Source organism: Monomorium pharaonis, chromosome 2, assembly GCF_013373865.1.
Source record: "Monomorium pharaonis isolate MP-MQ-018 chromosome 2, ASM1337386v2, whole genome shotgun sequence".
Taxonomy (NCBI): Eukaryota; Metazoa; Arthropoda; class Insecta; order Hymenoptera; family Formicidae; genus Monomorium; species Monomorium pharaonis.
The window spans coordinates 1,308,225-1,326,608 of NC_050468.1; the positions used below are offsets into that span (position 1 = coordinate 1,308,225).

At 33.2% G+C, this 18,384-nt stretch overlaps 2 protein-coding genes across 5 annotated transcripts; one reads left to right on the forward strand and one right to left on the reverse strand.

Moving 5' to 3' along the window:
- The first annotated feature begins 4,995 nt into the window (after positions 1 to 4,995).
- Positions 4,996 to 11,876, forward strand: LOC105832161. Of its 4 annotated transcripts, XM_036283063.1 has the most exons (6): positions 4,996 to 5,167; positions 5,254 to 5,399; positions 6,283 to 6,662; positions 7,873 to 7,972; positions 8,036 to 8,201; positions 8,405 to 8,588. In XM_036283063.1, exons 2-5 carry the CDS (start codon positions 5,274 to 5,276, stop codon positions 8,096 to 8,098), a joined length of 669 nt encoding a protein of 222 aa, XP_036138956.1. In that variant the 5' UTR covers positions 4,996 to 5,167; positions 5,254 to 5,273; the 3' UTR covers positions 8,099 to 8,201; positions 8,405 to 8,588. The 4 variants fall into 4 exon arrangements, with proteins under 4 accessions (XP_036138956.1, XP_012528321.3, XP_036138958.1 ...); XM_012672867.3 differs by lacking the exons at positions 6,283 to 6,662; positions 7,873 to 7,972; positions 8,036 to 8,201 and adding exons at positions 8,998 to 9,528; positions 11,257 to 11,876 and having other exon boundaries at positions 8,405 to 8,756; XM_036283065.1 differs by lacking the exons at positions 6,283 to 6,662; positions 7,873 to 7,972; positions 8,036 to 8,201 and adding exons at positions 8,998 to 9,528; positions 10,533 to 10,707 and having other exon boundaries at positions 8,405 to 8,756.
- A 3,560-nt stretch (positions 11,877 to 15,436) lies between these two features.
- On the reverse strand, positions 15,437 to 17,950 carry LOC118644545. Its single transcript, XM_036283249.1, has one exon. The coding sequence runs from the start codon at positions 17,186 to 17,188 to the stop codon at positions 16,478 to 16,480; it is 711 nt and encodes a 236-aa protein (XP_036139142.1). The 5' UTR covers positions 17,189 to 17,950; the 3' UTR covers positions 15,437 to 16,477.
- Positions 17,951 to 18,384: the final 434 nt, after the last annotated feature.

Below are 18,384 nucleotides of genomic sequence, written 5' to 3' on the forward strand. Positions count from 1 at the left end.
ACGATAGCTCGAATTTTCTTCTTCGAAAGTTGTGTGACGGAATGGCGTCGAGATCAGAGGGAGAATCCTTGCATCGCGTCGATCATCCGTTGGAAGGAGACGGGGGAGATTCCTCGTCATGCAGAGCTCGCTTCTCAAGTTGTTTCTTCCCGGATATATCGCTCGTATTGGGATGCTCTCTATCTCCGGAACGGTATTCTTTACAAGAAATGGTTCGCTCCGAATTTAAAGTCGACTATTCTTCAGCTTGTTGTTCCCTGCAAACAAGTTAAGGAAATTTTGCTGCAGGCCCATGATTTTTCTTCAAGCGGCCATTTCGGTGTCAACAAAACGCTTGACAGGATTCGTAAACGTTTCTTTTGGGCGTGGAAGCTTTGGGCTTCTGTAAGCGGGATGTGGAAGAATGGTGCAAATATTGTGACGTTTGTATTTCTAGGAAAGGTCCCGCTGAGAAAGGGAAATCCCCTCTTCAAGTTTATAACGTTGGCTCTCCTTTCGAGAGAGTTCAGATGGATATTTTAGAATCTCTTCCTACTACTTCTTCGGGAAATAAATATTTACTTGTAATTGTAGATTGTTTCACAAAATGGGTTGAAGCTTTCCCGCTGAAGAATGTCAAAGCGAAAACAGTTGCGGAGGTCTTCGTTGATCAGGTGATGTCAAGACATGGAATCCCTTTTGAGCTCCACACTGATCAGGGAAGAAACTTTGAATCGACGCTTTTCTCCGAGCTTATAAAGCTTCTCGGGATTAGAAAAACTAGAACCACTCCTCTTCATCCGCAATCTGATGGTCAAGTGGAGCGCCAACACCAGACCATCGTTAACTTCTTAGCGAAGTACATCTCCTTGAATCAGAAGGATTGGGATCAATGGATCCCTATGTACCTATTGGCCTATCGTTCTTCGAGGCATGAAGCAACCGGTCTGACTCCTGCGGAGCTCTATTTCGGGCGGGATCTTAGGATGCCCTTGGATCTGTTACGGGGAAATCCCTCCGAAACGGAGGAATCTCGTTCACTGGCACGTTATATAGAGGAGCTTCGTCAGAAGCTCGAAGAAATCGGTTCTGAAGCAAGAAAGCGAGTATATAATCGTGCTTTCCGCGTGAAGGCGCGTTACGATACCAAAGCCAAACGAATTTTATTTCAGGAAGGACAAAAAGTTTGGCTGTACAATCCTCAAAGGACGAAAAGTTTAGCTCCTAAATTGCAGAGAAATTGGGAAAGTCCCTATTTCGTGGTGAAAAAATTGAGTGAAGTAGTCTATTGCATTCGAAAATCTTCTAGGCATCGTAGGAAAATTGTTCATTCCGATAGGTTGGCTCCTTATAATATAAGGAAAGAGGCTTTGGTTAATTCTCTATTTAAAGAGAAATTTGTTAATTGGAAAGTCAAGTCCGGGTTCTTTAGAAATTAGGACAGTTAAAGTTAAATAAAATTATTTTTGTTTTCTGTCTTTGTTTCAGTTTAATTTTTCAGAGACTCTCGTCGTGGAGGGGAAAGCGGGCCGGGCGGAGGATTCTCTTGGAAACTGTTCCGTGAGTTCTTCGAGGATGACCCTCTATGTCCACGCGGGAGAATCTTTAGTAATTAAGAAGACTACCTCGCCCACGGTTTTTGAACCGTGGTTTTCCCGTAGGACGAAGGGCGAATGCTGAGGCAAGGACTTGAGAAGTCCTTTTAGGACGACGGGTCCACGGTGGTTACCCCCCTCTTGTCCGAAGAAGTGAAGAGGAAACGCCGCTGTGAATGCGTTCTCTGCGTGGGTGCAACTGCGAGAAGAAGCTTCAGGAAGCTAATTACTCTGCGAGGCGGAAGTGGAACGAGAGAACCTTCTGAAGAAGGAAAGGATTCTTCAGAAAACCTGAACAACGTAGTCTAAAACGACGAGTTCGGTAACTCGGGCAGAAGTCCGGGGTAGAATAAGGTCGAGGCACCAAGAACCGCTTAGTTTCCGCATTCGGTTGTCGGGACAACAACTTGTGAAGAAGGGGGAAGCAGTGTTACGCCCCTGCCAGTTTGATCGGTCAGCTGTTCTGACCGATCGATATATTGATTTTCTATGAGGAGCGTTGTCAACTGTCTTCGGCTTGACAACGCCGACTATGTTGTTATTGATTCTCGGTCTCGCACTAAGTTTAACGTGTTTTCGTTTGCTCTAATAAAGCTATTCGTTTAAGGAAAAAAAAGTGTGTTTATTCCTTCCCGCGGTGCGAGTGTAACAATATCATTACTTTTATAGAGAGAAAAAAAACGTAATACTCTCATTTTATAGTGTCAAATCTAAAAAATTGTATTGTATTATAAAAACTGGTTAAAGAATAGAAATAATGTTTTAGTTTCTATAAAAATATTTGTTCTTATAATTGGCGCAAAATATTTAGATATCACTATTTTTGTAGAGAAGTTAATTTGTGTGTGTGTGTGTATAAACTTTAAAAATTTCAGGAATATATATTACTTAGGTTAAATTTGACACACTTAGTACATATTACTTAGGTTGATATACATTATTTAGGTTGAATTTGACACACTTACAAGGGAACGGACAGAACTGTCCCTCACCGATTTTAATGAGCTTTGGATATGTTGTAGAACATAAAAAAATATTAGACCCATATTTTTTTTTATCTGCGTATCTCGACGTTTAGGGGTTGACCACCCCTCGAAAATAACGCATTTTTTCGTTTTTTGCGAATATCTTTGAAAATATAAGGTTTATGAAAGAATGTTCCATACGAAAGTTTTATGGCATTTTATACTCTTTACAATAATATATTTATATTTTTAAAAAATTTCAAACTTTTTAATTTATCTCACTCCCTACTCCTTTTTTTCAACATATTTGAAAATTTTGTAAGGACAAAAATTAAAGAGCATTAAAAGCCGAATCCATCCATATAAAATAACATATGGGTTCCATCATTCTCAATTATTAGCAAAACGAGATAGTAATCTCGCGATATAAGTGCCGCGCTAGAAGTAGTGTTGCGTTATTTCTTTAGTCGCCTCGCACTCAATAACTGCCTTTTTTGCGTATATTTTTATATTAAAACATAAAAATAAATTAATCTTAATTATATAATACGCAAGGTATTACACGATATAAAGCATAAATGCATATATACAGGGTGTAATGTAATCGGAAGCCATCCCGTAATGAAAAGATAGACGGGATCGAGATGAACATAAAAGTCCAATATTGTCTTGGGTTAGGTCTATCAATAATCGAGATATAAATTTTTCAAATTGTACGAATGAGAGCGCGCCGTGTGAAGAGCCGAGACGCTCGACTGTGTCGAGCATTGGCTGTCGGCGGGGGGAAGAAGAAGAAGCGGTGCCGCTGCCGTGCTTCGCCGCTCTCGCGTCTCACCGCACCGCGCCAACACTCGTGGCGATGGCAGCTATGCACATTCGCGATTACTTGACAAATTAGGAGTTAGCAAAGATATGACAAATTAAAACCGTAATAAACTGCTGTGATTAAGAAAGTCGAAAGAGCGAAAGCGATAGATACTTATGGAATCTACAAATAATCTAATTTCTATCGTAATTGTGAATAAGTAAATTAATAAAAGTTTTTCGTACATTCACGAAAGATTCTTTTTTTTTCTTAAATATCTTATTTACAGTATCATACAATTCTAACTTTGTTTCTTATCGAATTGTGTCGTACTGTTAAATCCTTGAAAACATTAATAAAAAATTACCATAAATTCACAATTGATTCTTAAAGTGATAATTTTCTTTTATAAGTGTATTATAATATTTACCGCATCAAATTCTCTCATCGTTTCTTATTGTTTTTTTTTCCATGGAATGTTAAATTAACGAAGGTTTATCACGATTAATATCTACGATTGATTCTTTATATATTCTCATTTCGTAAATATTTAGTTAGAAAATTATAAAATGCGCGATATATCCATATAATATGTTACACTCATTGTTCATAACACGATAGAAAAATATCTCTTGATGTAACGATTTCACAATAGATTATGCCTTCTACGATAATTATGCTTAGAGATGTTCAATATCAAATATTATTAATATAACGAAGAGTTTTTCTTTCATAACGATAGGGAACTCGGTATTTCTTTTATCTTTAATTACATTATTATTTACGACAGATTTTTACTGATTGATTCAGAATAGATATCAAGAAAAATACAAAAATCTAATTGGTTTCTCTTTCGTAATCCATTACTTGTCTGAATAAAAAAAAAAAAGAATTTCAAGAAGTGATATCATTGTCTATCGTTTCCTGTTAGGAAAGTATATTTTCTCGTTGGAATATGACAAAATATCTACGGAGACATCGTGTTTAATAGTTCTGTTGGAATATTTCGTAAACTTAAGTTCTCTATTGTATAATTACGAAAGAAAACGCTTTGTTGTTAACCATACTGGTGACATTAACATCTCCAAGTATAATTAGTATCGTATCGTATAATTTAATCACGAAATCGTTAGATCAGGCATGATACAAGATATTTAAGGAAAAGAAAGAATCTTTTGTGAATGTACGAAAAACTTTTATTAATTTACTTATTCACAATTACGATAGAAATTAGATTATTTGTAGATTCCATAAGTATCTATCGCTTTCGCTCTTTCGACTTTCTTAATCACAGCAGTTTATTATGGTTTTAATTTGTCATATCTTTGCTAACTATCCTAATTTGACAAGTAATCGCGAATGTGCATAGCTGCCATCGCCACGAGTGTTGGCGCGGTGCGGTGAGACGCGAAGGCGGCGAAGCACAGGCAGCGGCACCGCTTCTCCTTCCCCCCGCCGCCGGCAACCAATGCTCGACACAGTGGGCCGCGCTCGAGCGTCTCGGCTCTTCACACGGCGCGCTCTCATTCGTACAATTTGAAAAATTTATATCTCGATTATTGATAGACCTAACCCAAGACAATATTGGACTTTTATGTTCATCTCGATCCCATCTATCTTTCCATTACGGGATGGCTTCCGATTACATTACACCCTGTATATATATCCCAGAAACCAAAAAATATCGGACTGTGCTTACAGAAGATATTTATAAATTTAATATTGATAATTATGATTCAGAAACTGATACATATAAAAAAAGACTGATAAATTAATTCTGCCTGATGGAAAAAAACAAACTTGTCAAGTTTTAAAGTTAGGAGGTAAAAATATATACATATTTGATCAAGAGTAATATTGTCTATTCAAAATCATTCTAATTTTGTATGTTCTCACTTTCACCTCACAGATACAGAAGCAGAACTCAAGATGAAATCAAGTGAAAAAAGAGTTCGAGTTCCAAAATTAACAACGTCTCTAATTCATGACAATGATGAATCTTTACTCAGTCAGGAAAAGGAAAATGAAATCAGCAATATTGCTAAAAGAAGAAAGGTAAAATATTACGTCATTAAAAAAAAAATTAACAGGAATTTCTGAGAAATGTCCGTGGTAGCTCTAACTTTCGCAAATTTTTAATTATCGGGCTATTTCTAATTTTATTTTATTCTTTAGTCGTTTCTACTCCTATTTAATATATAATTCTTTAAGATTTGGTTGATTAGACCCGGCTTTAAAGAACTTCTTTATGTACGGATTCCTTGAATTTTCAGATATATTGATTTTTATCATTAATAACATTTTTTATATGTATAAAATAATACATAAGATTATTTTTATGACAATCGTTTAATTATTATATATATAACTTGCAAAGAATTTGAAATATGGATGCACAATTCGAGATCGATACGATTTTTTCTCCAAAAAATTGACTTGTCCGTGTTGTGTGCACTCTTTGCACTTTTCTAATATTGATGAAACTTGCCATACATATAGGGTAGTAGAGTAAATAGATGAATTTAGAAATTTTTGCTGCTCAAAGATGATTCTAAGGGATAAAATCATCCCTTATGTTTGTAGCGGTTTTTCGCTTTTCTCAATATATCTCGAACACTATTTGAAATATCAAAAAATGTTCTATACAAAAGTTACATGTTGATTTGATCATAGTAATAAAATTTTTAAGAAAATTTTTTTCTACAAATAAAAAAATTCTGTAAAAAATTATATTTAAAAAATATTATTAATGCAGTTTAATAAAATATTTACCATGAAACTTTGGTATAAAATATTTTTTCATATTTCGCATAGAGTTTGAGATATATTGAGAAAAGCGAAACTTCGAACTCCCTGAAAACAAGCAAAATTCAGTATTATTTATGTGTAAATATAATTTCATTCATCGATTATTACATATGTATATGTGATTTTGTAGCCATTTCTTATCCCAAAAATGACAACCGTTAATACCTGTACGAAAACAAAGGATGAAGCAATATCGCAGCACTTAAATAACGAGCAAGAAAGCAATTGTATCCTATTATTGGAATTAGATACAATTAATATAAGTTCTATTAATTTTCATTCCGATATGAAAACTTATTCATCAGATGCAAATAAATCTTTGCACAAAAATACAGACGAAAATAATCTGTCAAAAAGTCAAATATTATCTAGACCATATCTAAGGAAGAGATTGAAACAGTCTCGACTTGCATTTTATCCAGTCAAGAATTCAAATATTTCAAAACAACTTAACATGTGGTGTAAAGCTGAGCAAAGTTTAAAGGCTGGGATTGCTGGGAATGCAGAGAAGTAATTCAATATTAACAATATAGTTGTAGAAGATATGAATAAATAAAAAAAATATATATATTGTATGTATAAATCAGGGTCGGTTAGTAGAAATTAAAATGTTAAAAGTTAAATAATAAAGTTAAAGAGTTAATAACTTTTTACTTAATTTAGTTATTTTAAAATAGTTTAATTTTTAACTTTAACTAGTCATTTTAAAATACATAAACTTTAACTTATTAAGTTTTTTCCTAAGTTAAAGATTTATCTATGCAAAAGAAAAGAATTGTAAAAGAAAAAATACATTTCTACATAAAAATAACATTTCTTTGTTATTTCATATAAAATTAATGTACAAATAAAGTATTGAATTAATTTAATAATCTACATATTCGACATTGTTGTTTTGAATAATCTAACTTTAAAAAATTATGACTTTCTAATGTAGTATAAATAATACTTTTCAAAATTAACTTTTAATTTAACTCGAGTTAATCTAATTTTAACGTAACTTTTAACTAAATTAGTTTTCTGTTTATGTAACTTTTAAGTTTTAATGTAACTAAATTAAATTTATAAGTCATTAACTTTAACTTAATTTAGTTAAAAAAATATATTTATTTACTCAACTCTGATATAAATTAAAAAATAAATGTTAATATTGTTGTGAGTGCGTCACACTCACATGTCGCAAGCGATAGAAGGTGTCGCATGACACCTCGCGCGCGGCCATCGCCCGGCCATCGCCCGGCCTACATACCGGGCGTCGCACCGGGAAATACACCCGGTTGCCTAAGACTCAACACCCAAAATCAGATGATTTTGGGGTGGAATCCGCATAGCCAGCAATTGCTGGCTAAGCATATACCCTATCCAAAGGCCTGTGACCGCGGAAGTACCTTCCCCGGTCATACGCCCAAAAACGGTGTATATATACGCCGAGTGACAGACAATGAGCGGGCTTTGCTATACCGTATACAGCGACGCACGTATGTCGCTGACGCTTTAATACTTGTTACGGTTTATTATAGTATACGTGTTATCAAGTGACGGAAAATATACTATTATAATACAACTGGCTACTATCTCTCCAAGACCTGACCCGAGGAGCATCGGCAGACGATCCCTATTACCTGTGACCCTTTATCTAAGAAGGGCTACAACAATATAAATAAATAAATATATAAATATTTTTCTCATAATAAAGTAATTCATAATATTTGATTTTTAGTATTATAAGATTTTATCATTGTCAGAAGAAGAATTACAAAAACATAAAAATCAATGCTCACGACATCGATACAAATACGAGCGACCAAATACACCAGAAGGTATAATATTATATTTTAGTATCACTTTTTATGTTATATATAATAAATATAATCTTTTTAAAGATTTTTGGGATCCGGAATTTCCCGAGACAGATTCATCATGACAGAATTATCATGACAGAATAATTATAACTGAAATGTTTCATCATTCAAATCTGATTCTCAAGGCTTCATTGGTGGTACAGAAACATTATGACGTACACAATCCTTAATTTGGTTTATGTATTAAGTAAGTGAAATGATGTCACTTTGACATTATTTTGACTAGGTTGCTTTCACTAAGATGCAAACAACACGAACAACCCTTTTTCTCCAAATTTGTTCGGAAAAAAATCGATTCAGAATCGTGCAACCTTAGTTTGAAATATTTTTTTTATATTTGCTGTGTGTGTTATTCAGAATTCATGTAATTTTTTAATAAATTATTTTTAGATTAATCAAGAGCTTTGTAAAAAATCTACAAAGGAGACTAATATCTCTATTATTGCTGCTTATGTAAATGCATCTAAACAGCGGTCGTTACATTCCAGTGCTAATCTTGAGAGTGAAGCATCAACTGTTTCTAATAACGAAGAAGACAAGTATTTAAATAATGATTTATTAAAAAAAAAACAAAGGGAATTAGATGAATGTTTACAGATACTGAAACATGCTGAAAACAGAGCAAGGCATTGGGAAGAACAATACAATGCTTTAAAAAAATCTGGAAATTACAACCTTACGGAAAAGACCGAAAAAGATATTGTTACTATCCTAGAAACGATCAGTAACCGTACGATTCATGGTAAAAATTTATTTTATACTATTAAGAACATAAAAGAAAAATTGGCAATAAGAGAGTCGACGCGGTTATTAGTGCGTAATGTCAAAAGACAGATATATTTTCATATTACAAGTTTCCGGACATTTTGGCTCTTCTTCAAGCCATCCTCAGCAGTACAATAAACCATTCTCCATCATAACTATGAGCTTTCCGATTAGGAGGTTGGAAAACCATGAGTACTAAATATTTCTAATCATTGCAGATGACATTGCAGGTGATAATGCACCTAAATATGAGAATAAAATTAATATTGCGTTTAAAGAACCAACAACCCATATAGGAAATGATATTTGAATACCTACAATGATTTACGAGGAACTTATGCGTGAGAAAGAGTTCAGCTCATTTATAAAAAGTGCATGCTATGCTGTCTGGGGACCCGACAAGCTGGCTGAACGTTCTGTGCGTGAACAACGTAATGTTAAGGAATCGTCGTTAACTCCTACTAAAAAAAGTGCAGTTTCATCATTGTTTTGCCATTGGATGAAAGATAAGAGACATATGCCGCAGACTTTTATTGAGGAGCAAATGAATAGAACCAAACTGAACAAATACTTCAACGGGGCAATTACAGCAGCCAGGAAGAAAATTAATTACAAGGTCATAAAAACGCCCAATCCTGAAGTGACACAGAAAAAAAAACCTACAACTGAACATTCACAAAATTTGAAAGTTTCTGGAGACGACACGTCAGACAGTGAGCATTCCTGCTCTGAGAATGGGGAAACTACAAGTGAGCTATGATTAATGTAAAGATTATATATGAGTCAGAAATCATTTATTTGTTTTTCTTTTATTTAGAGCCAAAGCGTACTTTAAGAGGTTGCGTACTATTAAAGGAATAGGGAACAGGTATAAGATAAAAGAGCATATCAAATACAAGAAAAGTTTATATACATACGTTATGTATTCAGTGTATTCCATTCAAGTTCCTGTTTTATTTGTTAATTAATTGATCTTTTGATCTTTGAAATGAAATCTACAGATTTGAATAGGGAATAGTTCAATATTAATATATGAAATTTATTAACATATGTAATTTATTAATACAGAATAGACGAACAGAGGAATAGCGCTAAGAAATAGTGATGAAATCTTATTCTATTTCTGTTCCATATGCACAATAAATATGTTAATATTAAATATATTCATTGTGCATATGGTATACAGAGATAGAATAAAATTTCATCGCTGTTCCTTAGCGTCATTTCTCTGTTCGTCTATTCTGTATTAATGAATTACATATAAATTTCATACATTAATATTGAACTGTTCCCTATTCTGTTCCTTGTTCCCTATTTCTTTCATTGTGCGCTAAGTGTATTCGTAAAACGTGCAATTTAATCAAAGTATTTTGTGATTTAGTTTAATATGTACGTTGTTTTATTTTATATGAACTACTTTTATTTAACCTACTTTTATATTAACTACTTTTGTATAAAAACGGAACGCAAAACATCCATTCATATTGGATCGATTTGCCGGAAGTCCATTTCGTTGCATTCTATGCCATAAGATATTTACGTTTTGTCCTCGAAGCGGCATAAACCCGCTTTTATGAGCGTTTTATTGTTTAAAAATACTTCGGGAACTACATGGAGCTATCATTTTTTTATTTAAATTTATTGAGTAAATAAAGTTCCATTTTATTTATGTATATTATAGTATCATATTAATGTCCATAAATAAATAAAATTATTTACATTAAGTATACATATTATTTTAAATATTATTTAGATGATACTATTTAGATTAAAATTGTCAGCTCACCGACGCGATAGCGACGTTCACAAGTAGGTCCACCTTTTATATAAACTACAGTTAACATTTCTTGTATAACGTTTGTAAATCTTGCATAAGCAAGTGATCTCAACATGTATGTATGTATACTGAATAAAGTTTATTAAAATTATTACGTAGATTATATGTATAAAGGTGAAATTTTATGGGCAGTGAACAACAATAGCAGATCGTATCGATTGGCTACAAGATAGAGAATTTCTAAAAACTCGAAAATTTCTCTATTTTGTAGCCAATCAGTACGATTTGCTGCCGCTGCTCTACTTCCCATAAAATGTCATCTTAAGTTGTAATTAGACGGAAAAAAACGTAGAAATTATGCATAATAAGTTTCTACGCATAATTAATAATTTCTATGTCTTAGTATGCTTATCTACAACAAACAAAAAACCTGTCCGAAATCGCGCATTTTCTTGTGATTATGTTGTAATCTTAGCATTGTTTAGCATTAAAATTTCTTCTTTCCATGTAGAATCTCTACTTTACTTGTAGTTTCCGCGTATTTTTTTCCCGTTTTTGGTTGTAGTTTGGCACAGTTGTTGCATAAAAAGTTGGAGAATTTTTTCCGCCAGGGTAATTATAGGTTTATATTTATCAATTGTTGTTGAGCTATTGCGACAAATATTTAATATATTATATGTATATATGATTTCTATTGCAGGAGGATTAAAATTTAAATTGCCTTATAAAGATATTGACTTTAATTGTGAAAATATATGCTTCACAATTGATAATCGAAACATTTTTATACAATTACATGATAATGTGTATAACGAAACAATACCTGCAATAAATAAAAATCCCAATGAAATGGTCGAGAATGAAGACAATATATGTCACGAAGCAATATCAATAAATGATAATACCAATGAAATAATTAATGATGAAGACATTAACAAAACTGAAGAAATATTTACAGACAATATTTTTCATTGGACTGATGCCAGTACAAAGTTATTCCTGCAGATATACAGAAAGTATAAAGATGGTCTTACCCAAAGGAAAATTAAAACGAAAAAAATTATGTGGCAAAAAATATCAGAAAACATGAAATCACAAGGATACAATGTGACCACACTGCAAGTGGAGAATAAATATAAATCTTTAGAACGGTTATTTAAAAATATAAAGAATCACAATAATAAAACTGGGAGAAACAGATTATCCTGCCTTACGAGACGTACGTACTTATCTTTTTTAATTTACAAAGAATTAAAAAATGGCTTAAGACTTTTATTTAGATTATTGTTTTGTATTTGCCTATGATATGCATTTATTCTGTTATACGCTGTATATTATATATATATATATATATAATATATATATAGAAAATGTTATACTATGGAAATAACTAATTTTTGCGAGAATTCTCTTTCATGAGAAAAATAATGAATTTTTCAAAAAGATTTAGGCACACGAAGAAAACTAGTTTACCAATAGGATAAGTAGAAAATCACGCCCACTATTCCCAATATTTTCTGCCTAAGTTGGGATTACAAGGTATAAATTTCGTGTTTTGATACGTACAAGTGCTAGTTCTTATGCTTTCGTGTGAGTTAGCATATTCTTGAAGCCACTTGTGCGTGTTTTTTGCTTGTGCGAGAAAAGACGTTAAATAAAAAAAGACGAAAATGGATCTGCGCTTGATGATAGTGGGATTTTTTATAATTATTTGTAATTAGTTGTCACGACTTTTCCGAACCGGGAAAGCCGCGATCAAAAGCCACAAGATCGGCGGGTCAACCGATATCCGCGATGCTTGGCTCGTCGCGCTCGGACCTCGGCCACACGCTATTACGAATGATGGGCTCCAGACGCGCTCTACGACGCGTCTATTCACGAAATTCGCTAGATCCAGACGACTTCGATCCTCGCGCGACGACCTCGGCCAGCTCGGCCTAACGGTAGAGGGGCGGGACTGTACGTCAAGGAGCGGGCAACGTCTACGACACGAAGGGGCGGACGACACACTAGAGAAATCAACTCCGTACTTAACAATTAACAGAAATTTATTCAAAATAAATGTAAGGAGTGAACAATAATATCAACGGGACGCCGTTGATTCGCGATACCGCCGCGATCGACACGAAAATAACGTTCGCCGTTCCGACAATGCGGCGCAACGGCGCGAACCGGACAAAAAGAAACGCGGGCGATACCCCGAGGGCTCTCGCGGCCCGCGCGCGGCCGACAAGGGCAGATGATCGTGTGCAAATGATCAGTGCGCATCTTTCCGTGTGCAAATAATCAGTGCGCATCTTTCCGTGTGCAAATGATCGGTGCGCATCTTTCCGTATGCAAATAATCGGTGTGCATCTTTCCGTGTGCAAATAATCGGTGCGCATTTCTTGGTGTGCAAATGAGTAGTGGGCAAATGAACGGTGTGCAAGTAAATGGTATGCAAGTGAGCGGTGTGCAAATGAATGATGTGCAACTTTTACGTGTCCAAGTGAACGGTGGGCATTTTTTCGTGTGCATATATCTGGTGGTCAAATTTTGGGTGTGCATATAACTGGTGTACATTTTTAATAAAATTTCTTTTGTGTCCAAATGCACAGTGTGCAAATGTACTGTGGTCATTTGAACCGTGCGCAAGGTATCGTGTCCAAATGCACCGTGTCCATTTGAACCGTGTGCAAGTGCACCGCTCCCGCTTCAGGTAATATAATAGTATAATATATTATTTTAAAATATATATTATTTTAAAATATTTTTTTAAATATAATTTTAATTATAATTGTAAATAAAATTTTAATTATTTTTGTTAAAAATTACTTACTCCCAAATACGCGAATTTTTGGGGGGACATAGGAAGTAAAAAAAAGCACTGGAACTCCCCGGGATAATATTTTGTTCAGGAAACTACTTCGGCCGTGTGATATTTTAAGTTTTTCTTTACCTCACAATTTTGCAACGTAACAACTAAAACAACATTTATAAAAACTAAAAAAAATATTGTACAGTTAATAAAATAAAAAATGTATTTTAAAATTATTATTATTATTATATTCATCTACGCATGTAAATGCTGCATATTTATTTGCAATTATTTTATCAACCTCTACCTTTACTTTGAATGAAAAAGAATGTTCAAGCAGAACCGAAGGAGGGGAACGGAAGTGACGCGTTAATAGAAAATTAATAATCGTGAACAGCACAATTTTAACGTATATTTAGAAGTCAACAACAACTATTTACAGTATATACAAATAGAGTGTAAATAGCGCAAAGATGACTGTTCGGCGGGGCGTAGAGAGTCCGCACTTGCTACCGGTCAGAAAAACGATCGCGCGATCGACACAATAGCTGGTTATTATTAGGGTCTCGAAGTACGAGACTTAGCGCGCACCGTAGTAGGCGAGCACTCGCTACTATACGGGGAGCGAACAGCGAGAATAATCACGAGCAGCGACTTTTGACTCGAGCTTGGTATAATCACGACGATTGAAAGCGAGCTGATCGGCGAAATCTTTCCTCGAGATAAGCAGACAAAAGACTCCTGATCATCGACAGGCAGAAAAACCAGACTCGCCGACCAGCCACCCCAAAACCCGGGAGGGGGGCGAAACACAAATCTCATCCGAGAAGGCACGACGCTAGTACGTGAACACTCGGAGGTTTGACTTTTGACGGTCGCTCAGCTGATCTGACTGTCACCATGCTCTCCTCGCTACAGCGGGGGGGGAGGGGGAAGGTCCGAGAGCGTTGACACCAATGTTCGAATGCTCGAGATCAAAAAACAAGAGATTTACGAAACTGTATGAAATATATAAGTTACTCTGAGCATCGTCTCTTGATCCCGAACAAAGAATAAACTTTAAAATTATTAAACAAATAAATTTAACTTAGGGATTTTTATATAAATTTTATCACGCAAATTTATTTCGTGAATAAAAATTTTTTATTAAATTTTGATGAAGTGCTGACTAATTATTTGTTTTAAAATTTTTGTCATTTTCCTTCTTGTTCGTCGCTTAAAAATTACATATAATAAACTTATTCTTTTTGTATTAAAATGAATGGAATAGAGCGTAATCTCACTCTTAATTCTTACACGATCACGGGATAATATGTTACAAAAATTAACGAGTTAATTAACCACACGACTGAATTATCTCCTCGTTTACGTTAAACGACTAACAAGGGAACCTCGCGAACCCGAAAATTCTGATTTTAATGAAACTTGGCATAAATGTAGAGGGGGTGAATACATGAATTTAGAAATTAAAAGTTGGTGCTTATAAACGGTTTAAAGGGTTGAAACCACCCTTCAAAAATTTTGAGTTTTTGCCTTTTCTCGATATATCTCGTAAACTAAACAAAATATTAAAAAATGTTTCATACAAAAGTTTTACAGTATAAATACCTCTATTTAACTATGCTATTTATTTTTTCAAAAAAATTTTTTTTCCAAAAACAAATTTTTTTTCTTTGAAAAAAAAATTTTTTTGAAAAAAATAAATAGCATAGTTGAATAGAGGTATTCATGCCGTAAAACTTTTGTATGAAACATTTTTTTATATTTTGTTTAGTTTACGAGATATATCGAGAAAATACAAAAATGTCTTAACTTTGAAGCGTGCTTTCATCCCTTCAAGCCGTTTTTGAACTAAAATAAAACATTTCTAAATTAATGTATTTACCCCCTCTACATTTATGCCAAGTTTCATTAAAATCAGAAAATTTTCTGTTTGGTCTTGTAAACGGTTTGAAGGAGTGAAACTACTCTTCAAAGGTTGAGATATTTTTACCTTTTCTCGATATATCTCGTAAACTAAACAAAATATAAAAAAATGTTTTATACAAAAGTTTTACAGCATAAATACTTTTATTTAACTACGTTGTTTATTTTTCGAAAAAATAATTTTTTTAATTGAACTTGTTACACACTACTTGTGGTTTTTATGTGTATAATCTATAGGATATCTTAAAACATTATAAGGTATAACATATTTTTATTCTGAATAAACTAATAAACTTTTGCATAAGACTGTAAAATAATTTCTGTTAATAAATTAATTATTATTTAATTACACATAACATTGTTATATTTACCGTCGCCCGTTCTTCTACAGTTGTCTCAATGGTTAAACAGAAAGTAATAATACCAACAGTTTGTAATATTTATTTATTATTATAAAGTTTAATTATTAGTTATTAGTAGTAATTAATAAAATATTTTTTAAGGCGCCTTTATTTTATGAGGTACACCACAATTTACACACGGTATTTCCATGTTGTTACACGACTCGAAGCGTTGTCCATACATTCTATATCTACTTATGATGTTTATGTCTCGGGGCGTATTACATATTGAAATTACATAAATAAATAAATGTAATAAAAACAATAAAAAATGTAAATATAATAATGAATGTATTTATAATTTGCGAGTGTATGTTAATACTAATCTTATTTACGTCTAAAAAACGTCAGTTATATCTACGTCTAATTTTAGAAGTTTTCTAGACGTAAACAAGATTAGTTTGTCATTATCAACTATTAATAAAAATCTGAAAAACGTTGCGTAAAAAATCACGTGCGCATTTAGTATAATCGGAGAGATTATTTCTTGAAAGTTTTTAACTGTACTGTTTTTTTACACAATATAACTGACACAACGAATTTGGTTAAATATGTTGTATTTGTATTCCATTACATAAGATCAAATTATTTTTTCCATATACATAAAATATACGCATGCATTTTATGGATGACATTTTCACCATGCTGATAAAAAGTATTATGCCATACATATATTTGAAGGCTTTTTCTGTAACATAAATGTAGTTGTTATAAATATTTAATTGTCTAAATAATTTATTACAATTATCTATCTTCGTATCTTTTTCCAAATATTTTTATTGGTACTTACATTATTTTTATTCCTCATAATGTTTGCAATCATGATATTGCTCAAAAAAATGATGCATACAAAGGTATTGCTTGCACCAAGAACAACGTATTACTGCCGGGGCGTTACATATGGAACATCGTGGTACATCCTGTATGGCTTTTCCAGAAAAACAGAAATCCACTGGATTTTGAAATTGTGATGGCCGTTCCTCGATATATCCACTCTTGAACCAGGCATACTTAAAAAGATTATGAAATCGCGGCGAAGATAGTTGTATATGAGTTAAAGATTGCAATTTTATAATATTATTTCTCAAGTGTAAATTAATATCGTAATTAAATAATACGACACGATCACTGAACGTTCTTACAAAATTTTTCCATATTCTGAACCCGAAAACATCAAGAGGTTGAATCATTCCTGTGGTTTTTTTTGGTATAGTTAAAATTCGCACATCTTTATCAGATGGCATAAATTCTTGAAGGGTTGTAGGACAATGTCCGGTCCAAGAATCTAATAATAGCACACTGAAGCTTCCACTTATGGGTAAAAATACATTTGTAAACCAAGATTGAAAGTGTTCTCCAGTTAATTTACCCGATTTCGATGCAGCGATGTAAATGTTTGCAGGCCTGAACAAGGTTTCTTCAACTCGTGGACCAAAATTTCCACTAACTTCTTTCAAAACCAAATAGAGAGGTGATTGTAATTTTCCGTCTGCAGAAACTATGGGCATTATTGTATAACTATGTGTTATTGCTGACGTTGATTGAATTAGAGTTTCAACTGTTTTAACACCCTGTGTGGTCAGCGTTCTGCCTGAATGAATCTCCAAATTAAATCCACTTTCGTCAGCATTGTATATATTTTCTATTCCAAAAAGGCCAATAAAGGATTTTACAGTAATTATAAATTCTTGGCATGCAGCTTTTAATTGTTCTTTATCTCTTATTGTAGAACGGTTTATAAATTTTGTTATTTTTCTGGATACAATTCCATATTTTTTTTTAAAATTTAATATCCACGTTGCTCCTGCTTTAAATGAAGGAAGATCTATTTGTTCTTTCGCTTCTAACGCCCATCGTCGCAGATCCAAGTCATGAATAATCCGTTGTTCATCATTAGCGTCTTTAAAATGATTTAAAACATATTGGGATATATATAACAATTTTTCTCTACGATTACCTCCTCTTTGTAGATTATTTTCCCATTGATATAATTGTGTTAGGGACTTCACTTTTCTGAAGCAACGTTGCACCCCTGAAAGAGAGTATCGGCCTTTTTTTCCACTTTTCCAATATTCGACGGCTTTTCTTTTATAGCTACTATTTAAAATTTCGTCTTCTGGTTTACAATTATTTTCATTATCAGATTCAAAATCGTCATTATAATTTTCTAAAAATTCTTCCTCTTCATCTGATACATATTCTATGTCAGGTAAATCCACTTCCCAATAATTTTGAAATTCTAAAGCAGTATCAGTGTGTACATCAAATGATAAGTCATTCACTGCATTTGTTATAAAATCTTTTATCACATCACGTAATTGGATTTCTCTTTCATTTACAGGCGTTGGTGGAATATGTGTAATTTGAAATAAAATAATTAACATATTCAGAACATTTGCAACATTTATGTGTAACATTATGCTTCGCGTAATTAAAAAGAATCTAACAGAAAAATCAAGCCACGTTAGATATAACACTGGTGTACTGACCAAGCATACGCTAGACTTGATATTGATGTGAAAATAACGCGTAACATCATTAATAAAGATATCAAACTTTAATACGTGATTTCCATTTCATATATGATATATACCGTGATATGACGAATATAAAATTTGAATGTGAAATATGTGACGTAGACAGAATGAACTGTGTGAAAGCAACGTGACTACTCTAATATTGCGCAACTGTTAGATGAAAACTA